The sequence below is a fragment of the Pimephales promelas genome, chromosome 7, assembly GCF_988280905.1.
Source record: "Pimephales promelas chromosome 7, fPimPro1.hap1.1, whole genome shotgun sequence".
Taxonomy (NCBI): Eukaryota; Metazoa; Chordata; class Actinopteri; order Cypriniformes; family Leuciscidae; genus Pimephales; species Pimephales promelas.
The window spans coordinates 34146516-34160255 of record NC_142775.1 but is presented as its reverse complement, the minus strand read 5'-3'; the positions used below and the strand labels follow the sequence as shown (position 1 = coordinate 34160255).

Here is a 13740-nt window from a genome sequence, read left to right as displayed (position 1 = left end):
ATTGGGATTTCGATTCAAACACCCTTGTGATCTTATTCCTAAATAACAACGATTTGGCTATGTCTATTAAACCTAAAACATCATGTGTAGGTATGAAACCACTTCACAGTGCGGATTTGTGTGATTTTCATGCAATTTGGGGTATTTTCATATCATTCTAGAAAGACTTCAGATAATAGGTGGATTAATGTATAGTCAGATCAAAGTGGAGTAGATAGGCCAGCCATTTTATCCCAGAATAAAGGCTATTAATGGCCAAATACAAACAAATGAATAATGCTAAAAGTAGAATGAAGATTAGATCTCATTACCCGCTGGAGGTCTCTAAAAACACACAAGACATGATCTCAGAAAATGCTTTATAAAAATCATAGTTGTAGAGATAACATCCTCAGATTTGAAACTAAGCATGATCACACTAAAGCCACATTATAAGTTTTATATATTTAACAAAATATTCTTCATATTTGTATTTTTGTTTATAATAATCAAGCGTAGCGTCTGTTCTGGCTGGGCACGTTAGTCAAGCTCGCATCAGCTGACTCTCGGCTGATCCGCGTCTACCTAATATGACGCCTGTCGCTGTATACATATATGATCTCCTTCAGTATTATCAGGAGCTATCAGGTTTCTCAGGAGCGAATTACCCTCCTCCATCCCCAGCTCCTCCTCTCGTCCAGTCAGGATTTGCCATTCTGATTCCCCTTGAATCAGACTAAATTCTCAAATTATGTTGTACTTTAAAATCTTGAATTAATGATATCTGCATGCATTCATGTTGGTTTTGTTCTGTTTACCCTACTCTCTTATTTCTACTCTCCCTGCTCTTATCCATGCTAGGCTGTTAGTTCTCACCCAGAACGGAACCATACCGCCAAACTAAACTCTATGCTAATTGTCAGTTGTATTTGACGATAGTGGTCCTTTCAGAAATTATCATTATTGAATACATTTTTAAAAACAGAATCCTTTAAAATGGAGTAACCATGTATGTTCAATCAGTTCATGGGTTTGGTTCCTAGAGAATGTATGAGTTGAAAAATGTATAGCTTGAATGCTGTTGTATAAGCCATAATGCATAAAATGTTGCCTGCTTGTACTTCGCTTTAATTGATCTATTTACTAATAATTTATGTATCCACATAGAACATCGTACGATTACGTTTTCATTATTATTATTTATGAATACATTTTTTAAAATATGTTCCTTTTAAAAAGCATTGAAGGAGTTGTGATGTACGTTTCTTTCACTATCTGTTCTGATTCATCCATTACAAACATTTTTTTTTTTTTACTTTTGAAAAAAAAATCCCTATATTGGGGCAATTTCTATTCGCCTCAAACCAATTTAATGCATTAAACCATCTTTTAATCTTTATTCCTTAATTGGAATGCTTTATCGCCTTGACCTCAACAATCACTGAGATGGATATGTCTTGTTTTTGTCATCATTCCCCACCATCCCCATTCGCCCTGGTTGCAGGAGCGAGCAGTTCTTCGGCAGCCCGGGGGACATGGCCTCCTCGGCCGAAAGCATCCGCGACCGGATGAAGCTAGTGGAGGAAAAGAGATTCCTGCAGGAAGAGGAGCAGCAGCGGCTGGATGACGAGGCTCTGGAAGCGGGGCCTAGAGAAAGTTGAGAACCCGACACCCGTCATGCCCTCTCGCAGGAATCGACAGCCTGATTCTCACGTGTTGTCCCGCTGCGATCCCGGTCCAGTCCAGGAGCGACCCCGATCACCCGCCGTCTCTGTTGTACTTCACCTCACCAAACCATCTTAACTTACAGAGCGCAGTTAAAGATAGACTCCACGGGCTCGCGTTGCATTGCCTGCGTGGACCGCTGAATACTAAACCGACCACATTACTTTGAACTCTCGCCTCCCTAAGAAGCTTTACCTTACCTGTCGACTTGTTCTCCTCCCGCGAGGCGCCTTGAGCTTGTAATGGTGCTACTAAACCTGTAGAATGTACATAAAGCACCATCTTTACTCCATTTGTACCTGGTGCTCTAGATTTTTAGGCCTTTCCTGACCGTAAGCATTGTATTTTCTATTTCTTTTCTTCAGCTGCTTTCTGTTGAGAATTACCAAACCTTCTCTCTCGTGCCAGTAAAAGTATCCATCCAGAAGGCCTTCGCTGAAATGGCAGAAGATGGCATCTAATGTAGAAGCGGTATTGAAACAACGCATCAGAAACTAAAGCTGTTGTAGTTCAACCATGAAGGTACAAAGCAAAGCTTTAAGGTCCAAATGTAGAAATGTTGTTTTGATGGGAAAATGTGAGCAACGGTTTCATCTCGTATATTGTCTAATGCGTACGCTGCTTGCAAATGAATGCATGTCATAAAATATTAATGCCATATTTATTTTCCTTTTTTTTGTACCTTGCATACCATTTAAATTGTATAATGCTTTTGCCATTTTTAAAAGGCTATAGTGTATTTTATGAAAATATAAGTTGTATAAAATAAATGAAGAAAAAAATCGTGACAGGAGAGGAAAGGCGGTCTCTCTTACTATGTCATAAAGCTGGCAGGTTGTTACAGTTTACAGGACTTTGTTACTGTATGTATGCTTTGCATAAATCTGCCTCATAATGTCCATTGCTGTACAGGAATATTCTAGCACCCATTCAATAAACATGGGCAATATTGCGTTTTGTGATGTTCTTTTTTTGTCAGTGCAATGCCAAATAATTAGCATTTCTGGCTGATTATATCAGTGTTGGTACGTGTCTTTTTTTTTTTTTTTGTTTAAGTAGTCTCTTGTGCTCACCAAGGCTTCATTTATTTGAATAATAATAAATATTGCATTTTAAAATAACTTTTCTATTTTATTATATTTTAAAATGTAATATTCCTTTGATCGCAAAGCTGAATGATCAGAAATCCATTGTAACATTTTAAATGTCTTTACAGTCACATTTTTGACAAATTCACTGCATCGTGAATTTAATTTTTTTCTTTCTAAAAATCTTACTGACCCCAAACTATTTTATAGGTAGCATGTGTTTAATTATAGAGAGAGCGAGAGAATTTTTGGCTGCAGTATAGATATTTACAAAATCTTCATGCATACTGCTTGAACTCTGACTTGTGTTTGTATTGCGGATTTCTTATAACATCCCAAGGACAAATGCAAGTCAAGCAGGTCATTAGTTGCCATTGCTGATATTAGGCATTGCTATTCACTTACAGTACATGCTCTCTGCCATGTTCAGCATTTTAGGAGAAAAGTCCTTGTCAGTTATGGTTAAGAATATATTTTTATACACTGAATATTTAAAGTTGCATCTGTTTAACTGCAGATTTCAGCAGCTCATCTCAAACTCTTGCTTTCTGGTTATTTACAGGCCCTAAATGATTCACTCATTGGCATAACTGGGAGTCGTTTGAATAGCATTCTGATTTGATCTCAAAACCTGTTCAGAACTTCAGTTCACATTTCACCTATAAAGTAAAAAGAAATGCTGAAAATTTGTTATACAAAATTTGTAATTCTCTTTTTTTTATCATTTATTGTTTTTACTGCAATATTATTTAAAGAAGTGAAGTTCTTAAATTGTTTGCATTTGATGTGTATGTGTTTATTCCCTCATTATCAAGATGTAACAGGTGTCATTTTTAGCATATACATGCTTGTCAGGTTTCCACAGAGCTTGTGTGATGACTGGCTTGAGAATCAGAGTTTTGTCTAATAATAAACTTGAGTTTATCAGGGCCCCGACAAATGGCATGGTTGTCGTCAGGGGCCTTCTTAGGTCCTATACAAGCCATTGGTGCTCTCTGAAGTCTATTGAATTTCTCAGCTGTCTTAGCAGTTGCTGCCTCTGTGCGGGTTTTGGGAGGACTGGTGGCATGTCTGTAACACTGGGAAAAAAAACACCCTCTGTGGATACTTTCTGAAAACCTTTATATTCGTTTTTAACAGGCAACTTTTTAAACGGATCCCAGTCTTTACAGTGAATTTGTGCCGTGGATATTTTTTTCTTAATATTTAACAAAATATTGCTCTTTTGTAGAGTGAAACTTGAGTTATTTGAAGGCCAACTGACTTACAAATCAGGACAAGTTATTCGTTAGCACTAAAAGTCTGAATTTGAGTGATTAAAAACAAAATTGTATCTAGAAAACAACTTCAATGGTCATGGAAATACTGTTTAACGTGAATTCCACAGACAGCCTGTAGATTATTTTTCTATTTTCCGTTTGGGTTGAAGATGAAATGACATCGTCTCATGTTCACTGTAATGGTTATATAGCTGTATAAAATGCTGAATAATCGTTCAAAGCACAGCTGAATTGCTCTTCCATTGCTGCCCTGTTGTTATCAGTTTCCACACTTTATCTTTTAACATTTCCTCCATCAGGCACTGGTAGGAAGACCCCATAGCAGGACCTCAGGATGTTCTGCAACTGCTATTGTCCTCAGTGGAAAAGACAACATTGTTGCAGCAGTAAGTATTTGGTGGGATGCTGATCTAAAGGTCACTTTTTCCTCTGTTCACCGTGATCATTTCAGTAATTCATATTTTGATAAATGTTTAAATAGTGCCTTTAAGTGATTTTCATTTTAGGAATGCCAATCATAAAATGTCTGTTACCTGACACCTGTCATAAGAAACTCATACCGGTTTGTAACAACGTGAGGGTAAGTGAATTTTGTCAGCATATACTGTAGGAGTTTTCTAAATCTAACTTTGATTTCATGCTCTTTGTAAAATAATTGCAACAAAGTTTGCTGGGTGTGGGCGAGTAAAACATCATTCACTCGCCCTCGTGTCTTTCCAAACCTGTTTGACTTTCTTTTCCCCTTGAAAAATAAAAGATATTTTGATGAACAATGGTAATTAAACAGCTTTGGCAACCATTGATTTTCATTACATGGACAAAGTATATTTTAAGCAGCTTCACAGGCTTTAAACGACACCAGACGATGAATAAGGGCCTTATCTAGGAAAAAAAAAGATTCGTTAATCACAGAACAGAGCAAGGCGAGCATTTGTGCTTATAAAACTTTTTTTTTAAATGGCCGTTTCGCTAGATAAGACCCTTATTCATCGTCTGGTGTCGTTTAAAGCACTTTGAAGCTGCACTGAAACTCTCATTTGGACCTTAAACCGTTTGGTTCCCATTGAAGTCCATTATATAGAAAAAATTCCAGAATGTTTTCATCAAAAACCTTAATTTCTTTTCGACTGAGGAAAGAAAGACGTGGACATCTTGGATGACATTGGGGTGAGTAAATTATCAGCAAAAGTTTTGTTTTTGTTTTTAAAAAGTGAACTACTCCTTTAATGTAAAGAATAGGAGTAAGTATAGTTAAAACGTGCAGCTTTAAGATAATGGGGACCGACTTAAGGACTAGTAATAGAGCATGACAAGATTTTTAGTAAATGACAACTTTAAGTTTTAGTTTTGGAATATTAGAACTGCTTGTTATTTACATGATATAAGTAAATAAAAGAAGAATGTTTTTATAATTTTTTTCTTCTGGTATGTAATAGTTAGCAATATGTTCTATTGTGATGAAAAACTAAGGCTAAGTGAGACACATGCAAGGGGTGGAGAAAGAGCAACCAAACGGGGGTGTGTCAAATGGCTCTCCGCACAGTGTGATAAACTTAGTGGATATGTCTATTTTTAACACGCCTCTCTCTGCCCTGTCAACATAGACGGCTGTGTTTTCACCATACTGTTCAGTCAGGCCAGTGGCCCTGGTGGAGCCTGCAGGAGCCCAGCTATTGTGAAAGTCCTTTGAGGGGTTGCTGAGTTTATTTTTGCGGATCTTTGATGTGGACGTGGGCTGTGTCTCTTTAAAATCCTCAGAGACTTTACTCTGTTTGGGTTTAGCCGCCCACTGGGACCGTTGTGGAGATTTGGATTACAGCAAGAACCTGTGTGTACCGAGCTTTGTTCTGACCTTTCTGATTCTTGGACGTGTGGACTCGAGGGGAGAATGTCCACAATGTCCAGTGAAGGTGATGCTGGAGGTCAGCCTTCCACAACCACAATCAGCACCGTGGCCGTACAGGCTGGAGACTCACAGATTGTTGTAGCAGTGCTCAAGGTATTTTAATTTGAGCTATTTTACTTTACAATGCAAAGACGTTTCGTTGTGTAAACATGTTTGTGTCGAATTATCTGTATGGTCATCTACTTCTAAAGGTCAGTTACAAACTGCCCAAAACAGAGCTGCCAGGTTAGTATTACATTGTCCAATCAGAACAAACACTATCAGTATGCACCGTCGACTCACATGGCTAACGGTACAGAACAGACTGGTTTTCAATTCAACCCGTTTTCTTATATAACTAAATTGTTAGGTGTGTTCAGGTTAATTCCCATTTGACTAGGTCAGCTGATGATAGCCAGATGATGTTACCACGCCCAAAATCAAAGGCTTTAAAGAGAACAGTTATTTATCATGCCATCAATCATTGGAATAATTGCCCACTGAATATACGCAAAATGAATGGCAAAGTCTCTTTCTAGTATATCTGAGAATGCCCACTTTAAAATTGTGATTATGGAATGGATATATTTACTGTATGAATGTAATAATGAATATAATACTGTAATAATTTATTCTGAATCATTTCTGATGATGTTTATAATGATGTCTATAATGTTTTTCTGCTTTTAGATTATTATTATGTGATTTTTTTTTTCTCGTTTTTTTTTTTTGTGGAACCTAGGAGGACTGTCTCGTCTCACTTTGGTGACAGCTAATGGGGATCCTTTAACAATAAACAACAAATAAACAATATATTTATTGTACAGCAGAATTTTCTTACTTACTAATATAGTATATTAATATATACTTTTTTATTTATAAATTTTGCAGATTTTAATTTAAGTTAAATTTTTATCAATTTGTTTTGTGATTGTTTGTTTTATTTTAGTACTTCCAACTCAACTTATATACTTAAATACTTCATATACTTATATACTTAATTTATATGCTTAATACTTCAACTTATTTATTTCAGTTAGTTAATTATCAATACATTTCTATTTATGTTTGATTACCAAAATATACAGTATATATTCAATTTTTAGTTTAAAAAGTAATTTAATCATTTTAGTAATACAGTGCAATTTGATGGGGACTGAATTTACATTTTGGGGTGAAATATTCCTTTCTTAATAATATCTTTCAGTTAAAACTACTGCATATGTGAACTCACCGTGAGATCTTCGTTGATTTATCTAAAGCTCTGCAACACAGAAAGGAAACTGCTCCCACCAGTGATGTCCTGAGCACACCGTTTGCTTGGGCTATATTCAACAGACTTTAGGCCTAGGCTATCAATACAACCTTTTGTTTTTTTGTGAGAGAATTCCATGCACTGTGAATTTTCCAAAAATGCCTGACATAGTGACTAATAGCCGGAATACAAAAACAGCTGTGAGACAAACACAGAGCCCTGTAATGGTCCAAACTACTTTTGGCATGAATTATTCATAATGGTTTTATGCGACCGTTCATCCTCCTGTCTTGTTATTGTCTAGTGTGTGCTTGTTAGTATGGCACTGCTGTGTTTCAAGGAATAGTTCATCCCAAAATTAATATTTTCACTTCTCGTAATTTATATGCTGTTAATATGTATTTTAGGGTCAAAAAGTAGTCCTTTTGAAGGCTTTGGATAAAAGCGTCAGCTAAATAAAAAATGAATAAAAGTGCTTGCCTGACATCATTTAATAGCTTTGTGTGGGAAACAGTATATTTAAGTTGTTATTCACTGATAATCTTCCCTTCACCAGTGTTGCGGGAGATTTGATATCATTGGCTTTTTAGGTTGAAGCAGTGTTGTAGTCGAGACCACCTCACTCGAGTCCGAGTCGAGACAGAGACCATAGAGAGTCGAGTCCGAGTCGAGTCCGAGACCAGAGACGGTCGAGTCCGAGTCGAGACCGAGACCAGTGAGGATTGATTACCTAATTTACTTTTATTTATTTAGAGAAATACTTTTTTTTTTTTTTTTTACTGAATTTACTTAGAGTTAAAAAAATATGATCAGTTTAGGGTAAAAAGGCCACATAGTAGGTGGTGTTAAAAGTAATTTTATTAAAATCACCAATCACTGGGCGTTTCAATCAATTTAAAGAAATATTTTATGAACATACATTAATAATCATGAAAAATATTTTTAATTGAACTCGAGTGGACTCGGGAATAATTCTGAGTCCTAAAAAAAAAAATGTTCGAGTACGAGTCAATTCCGAGTCCAAATGGACACGAGTCCATGACAAGACCAAGACCATTAAAATATGGTCTCGAGACCGAGTCCGAGACCGAGTCCGAGTCTCGAGTACTACAACACTGGGTTGAAGTATTCACTTTGTTTGTATGGCTGATTCTTCATACACAAAGCTGTTGGTTTTAGCCTGCAATAGACCCAGTATGCTGCCTGAAGCTCTCGTTGAGGAGGGGTTTAGAAAGACTGAATCCTTTATTAGTGGACTATAAGTGAAAATGCTGTAATGTGTATTATTATCTGAAAATTAAAGTGTTTCTTGACCTTAGATGCATGTAAAGCGATTGTAGGACACCTCCAAAAACAAGGAACGTTTAAAATAGCATATCAGGGGCACTTTAATGTATACAGAGCTGTATTTTTTGCTTTTGTTTAACAAACATGACAGGCTGTGGCAGCTGTGGAAGCTTCACATTTCATTCACTCTCAGAATGGCTTGTCCCGAACTTGCAAATTGCAATGCGAATTTAAGATCAGTGCAATTTGCATGCCAAAGTATGCATTGGGACTAGCAATTAATCGGATGAGAATTCACTGAGGGGGCTTGGCATTGAAATCGAAGTGCGCTTTGGCCAGGGGCCAGTGGAGGGACTGGTTTTGTTTACAGTCTGTGAAATGCACTTGGGGCCACGTGGATATAAGAGGTGCAGAAGCACAAGCAAACATTAACACTTCCGTGTGTGTGTTTAAAGTGTGGGGAGCTGGTGCATCTACACCTGATTGAAGCACAACCCAACCTCTTGGAGATTGGAAACAACCAAGATGAGACCAAAAAGCTTCTAGAGGAACACGAGCAGCTTCTTGCCAAACTTAAGGTAATCTCAGCTGTACCAATGCAAAATACAATTTCTTTTTATCTTAACAGACCCCCTGTGGTGAAAATCAAGTTTGTTCATATGTCGATGGTGTTTTTAATTAACCTGGCCCTAGCCAGATGAATTTCGCTCCGCCTAGCTCCACTCATCCATCTGGAACCGATCCATTGAAATGGCGTTTCAGAAGGCTGGGCCTTGTCAAAAATTCTTGCATATGATTGGATAAGCCACTTGTCTGTTATCTTTATCGGCGTGCTATTTCAACCACTCACACCGAAGCCAACCCGTGATGCCGATGAGAGCGACGCAACTGAAATATTAGGAAATATTAAATGAAACAATATTAGGTAGATTGGATAACACGGATTAAATAGCAGCATCAATGTTAACGCTTGCTTCCTCGATGCGAGCCGCCATTGTTGTCTGAATCAAAACAGTCTCACGGTCGCTTCTCCACTACGTCACATCTATGAAACTCCCGCCCTGCGTCCTGATTGGCTAAGCCATAAAGTTGGTTGGAGAAATCACTCTCAATGGAAGAGGTTCCAGATGGATGTGAGTGAAGCTAGGCAGAGCTAAGCGGAACGACATTCATCTGGCTAGGGCCAGGTTAGTTTTTAATGTGGTTTAAAGGAGAACTCTGGTGCAAAATGAACCTTTGGTCTAATAACACATCGGTACATAGTGACCGTTCTCTGAGATTTGTTTTCATGATAATCGAATGTAAAGAGTTTTATCTCTAAAAACTGTTTAGGGAATAACGCTAGAAATGGGGGCATTTACTAAGTAAAAAGAAATCGCTAGTTCATACTACTAACAAGGCTCAAAATAGCCCCACACTAACAAAGTAACATAATGAGGGTCCATACATGCAAAGCAAAGCATTGAGAACTTTGTAAGTGTACTTTATAAAGACAGTCCATTTCGTGTATACAGGCAGGAGCCATCTTTGGAAAACAGACTCGACAAGTCGAACCACGAACAACGTGCCAAATGAGCTGAACTGTATGAAGTTCAGCGAACTTCTGAAATTTATGAACGGCGTTCGTGAGTCAACTTGTCAAAACTAATTTCCAAAGATGGCTCCTGCCTGTATACAAGTGGACTGTCTTTATAAAATATCTTCTTATATGCCCCCATATACTAGCGTTATATGCTAAACAGTTTTTAGAGATAAAATTCTTTACCTTCCATTATCATGAAAACAAATCTCTGAGAACGGTTGACTATGTACCGATGTTTTATTAGACCAAAGGTTCATTTTGCGCCAGAGTTCTACTTTAAGACAATCCAGTCTGTCTACACCATTGGTGAGTATTTTCTCCTTAAAACTGCGGGGAACCAAAGACATGAATGGTGTTTCTGACATCACAAACAACCTTGTAACCAATCAGGTCAACGACTGATCATCAACAGGTGGATCTATGAGCTGTTTTGGTTGCTAATTTGCATATTCATAAAATAGCGTATACTAAATGAGGCAAGGGTGTTACATTCAAGCTATTTTAAGGCATGAATACATTTTTTCAAGGAAAAACTTTTAAATATGTAATTTTGGTGATCAAAGATCAAAGGGATATAATGATTCACTAAACGGGGGCTCTAAAGCACAATTGTTTTATTTTGGAGACTACCAGACAAAAGTTAAATTTCTCATGATCTCTTTAAAACCATTTTTTATCTTAAGGTTTTATGCAGACATTTTATTATTATTATTATTATTTCTACTACTGTACGGAGTTGTACTAGAGAGTGAAGTAAACGTCCTTACTGTATTTATTGATCAAATAAATGCAGCTTGAGTGAGAATAAGAGACTTTGACTCAAAAATTTGTTTTAGCAACTTTAAAGAAGCTATAATATAGTTTTGATGATTCCCAAACTACAGTTATTTTATAGTGTTGATGGCTTTATTATTATTCTGAAAAGTAAAAAGTAGTATGTGTGTTCAAACTTTTGTCTGGCATATATTTGTATGGTTTTCTGTTCTGTCGGTGCCCTATCTTAAGCCCAATGTCTTCCTCACAGAACCATGAGGAGATGATTAATTGCATTTCCACTGATGCTTTACAGTATGTTGCCGTTGTTGGAGGCTCATGAACTTTAATGCCTATTTAAGACCCACCACAGTTTAACTGCAAGATTCTTTATTGTTTCATTTGAGCCTTTGAAATATGATTGTTATAAATCTGCTCTTTTCAGTGGGATGATTCCATCATGAGTAATGTTTTGAAGGTGAATTATAAAGTTATTTGCTGGGTAAAAATCAAGGATTTAATGAAGAGAAATTAATAACAGATGTTTAACATTCTGTGCACAGTTTTCATAAGACACATGCACACTTTTGTATTGCCCTATCTAAATAGCTGGCGTTGCCACAAAGCGATGCTTTCAGACCTTACAAGGGGAGTTCTTTGCTGCTTTGATCTGCCTTAAAAATATTTATTTGAACATACAATTATATGCATTTCTGTGCTATATTTGAAAGTGAAAAAAAAATGGTCAGACCGCTCCAAACTGTTTGGGTGAACATCAGAGCTGCTATCTGACCAAAAGTAACTACAGACCCAGAACGGAGAGTATAGCCTTTAATCAAAACAAACAACAACAAAAAATCCCCTACCACAGTTAAAGCAGCATTGCATATTAATATTTCATTATGTGCGTATGTGCATCTGCCCACCAGACGTGTCTAATCAGCATGGAAGCTGCTTCTTGTTTACAGTTTAAATAAAAGAAAGATTTGGGTACACTAAAAGGATAATTCACTTTGAAATACATTTTTTATACGTTTTAGCTTACCTCAAGGGCATCCTAGATGTAGGTGTCTTTGTTTCCGCAGTATTTTCAATTTTGATATTTTTAGGTCAAACCATTGTTTGTCAGTCATATAATGGAGGTCTATGGTCACCACCTCGAAGAGCATGCACAGAGAAGTCCAAATTAAACATGATTTAATGACTTGTAAATGTAAGTACACATTGATGGCCTAAGACACAAAACGAGCGGTTTGTGTGAGAAAACGAACAGTGTTTATATCGTTTTTACCTCTTGTAACCTCAGCAACATGCAGTGATCTGATGGCGCGGGCGCTTCTGGCTTGCGTTCAGATCACTTGGACATGACGGCTCGTTTCGTGTCTCATGCCATCAATGTGTACTTACATTTACGAGTCATTAAATCATGTTTAATTTGGACTTCAGGTGGTGACCATAGACCCGCATTATATGACTGACAGACAAGAACGGTTTGACCTAAAAATATCAAAATTGAAACTACTGCGGAAACAAAGACACCTACATTTTGGATGCCCTTGAGGCAAGCTAAAACATACCAAAAATTAATTTCAAAATGAACTATCCCTATAATATACTTAATAATACTCTGATAATTGCATTTCAATCCAACAGAAAAATGAAGGAGGTGTGTGGGCTTTGCTGGAGGAGGTAGATAAAACAGCAGCTCAGAAGGAAAGAGAGGGTCTGGTGTATGAGGCAATGGCTGTCTCTCTCAGCGAGGCTTGGAAAACACTGGTGACCCACCTGGAGAAGAGGAGATCCCTCCTGATCTTGGCTTGCTATTTCTTTGAGTGTGCTCTGGAGGTAATGTAGTTGCTTATAGGACCGGCTGACATACTTGAACCCACAGAGACTCGCTGTTGCAATTTGCACGTTTAAAATGAGATTTATTTTTTGAAGCCGAAAATGCAAAGGGAACTGTGTCTTTATGTGTCCTTTAGGGGCCACTGGGCATAACAACAGTGACATTTTGTAACTTTAAAAGCCCATTGTTATATTTTCTCAACATTTTCCAAACATAAAGTATCATTATTTTCATAACCAGCGGCTTTTAAAAACAATTTATAGAAAAAAAGCTTGTTCTCTGATGGTTAAACAGTCCACGGGGATTGCAGTACGCGGTGTACTGTTCAAAACAATGACGGTTTTTGTTTTTACAGCTTTAAAATTGGAAACCATGGTGCTTTTTTGATATTGAACATGCAATGTTACGTTTTTTTTTTTAAATTTCTTCAGTTTTTTATAGTGAACAACCACTTCTGTGTAAGTCAGTCACAATACTTTGAAATCTGCTTCCGCTTTAAATTCCAGATAAAAGATGACTCCTCATCAAGGTCACACGCTGCTGTTTTGACAGAAGCCGAAAGCGAAAACAAATGTTGAACGTGTTTCAGAACAGTGTTTGTTTTGCTGCTAACATTTAAACACACATGCTTCCTGCTAAATTACCGTTATGATGATGTACATAGTCGACTGCATTCATCCGTTGAAGGTTGCTGCTATCATTTTTGTTACGCGATGGAGTTGTCTTTCACCAGAAACTGGTCATGCAGAGTACACACACTGTTTCCGAGCAGATGTTGAAAGAAATGTGGAGTATACCAGATCTCAGATATCGTTCTTTCTCAGAGATGAGAATCAAAAGGACTTTAACTCTTTTTCTTCCAAAGTGATTCCATCAACAATTGCTTTATTAGGAACTTTTGAAGTAATCTGAAGTATTTTGGTAGCATTTTGATATTTGCATTACTGAAACCATCTATTACAACAAAACTCTGTTCTGAATTTGATTCTGAACTACATGTTGTCATGTGAGCAACAAGTCAGTAACAAAAATCTCAAAAACATACAACACAGTAACAATT

The 13740-nt window shown here is 37.1% G+C and overlaps 2 protein-coding genes across 6 annotated transcripts in view; both read left to right on the top strand.

The window, feature by feature from the left end:
* sestd1 (SEC14 and spectrin domains 1) overlaps nucleotides 1-2656 on the top strand; it is a 39328-nt gene extending 36672 nt beyond the window's left edge. For both annotated transcript variants that reach the window (XM_039683233.2, XM_089133373.1), the window contains exon 19: nucleotides 1484-2656. In XM_039683233.2, coding sequence (XP_039539167.1) covers nucleotides 1484-1640 — 157 coding nt within the window. In that variant the 3' untranslated portion in view covers nucleotides 1641-2656. The remainder of the gene's footprint in view (nucleotides 1-1483) is intronic.
* A 1713-nt stretch (nucleotides 2657-4369) lies between these two features.
* The window catches only part of ccdc141 (coiled-coil domain containing 141), a 40982-nt gene continuing 31611 nt past the window's right edge, over nucleotides 4370-13740 (top strand). For 2 of the 4 annotated variants that reach the window (XM_089133372.1, XM_039683232.2), the window contains exons 1-4: nucleotides 4370-4458; nucleotides 4579-6071; nucleotides 8955-9077; nucleotides 12488-12679. In XM_089133372.1, the coding sequence (XP_088989498.1) occupies nucleotides 5961-6071; nucleotides 8955-9077; nucleotides 12488-12679 (426 nt within the window). In that variant the 5' untranslated portion in view covers nucleotides 4370-4458; nucleotides 4579-5960. The remainder of the gene's footprint in view (nucleotides 4459-4578; nucleotides 6072-8954; nucleotides 9078-12487; nucleotides 12680-13740) is intronic. The other 2 variants (XM_089133371.1, XM_089133370.1) reach the window with 2 other exon arrangements.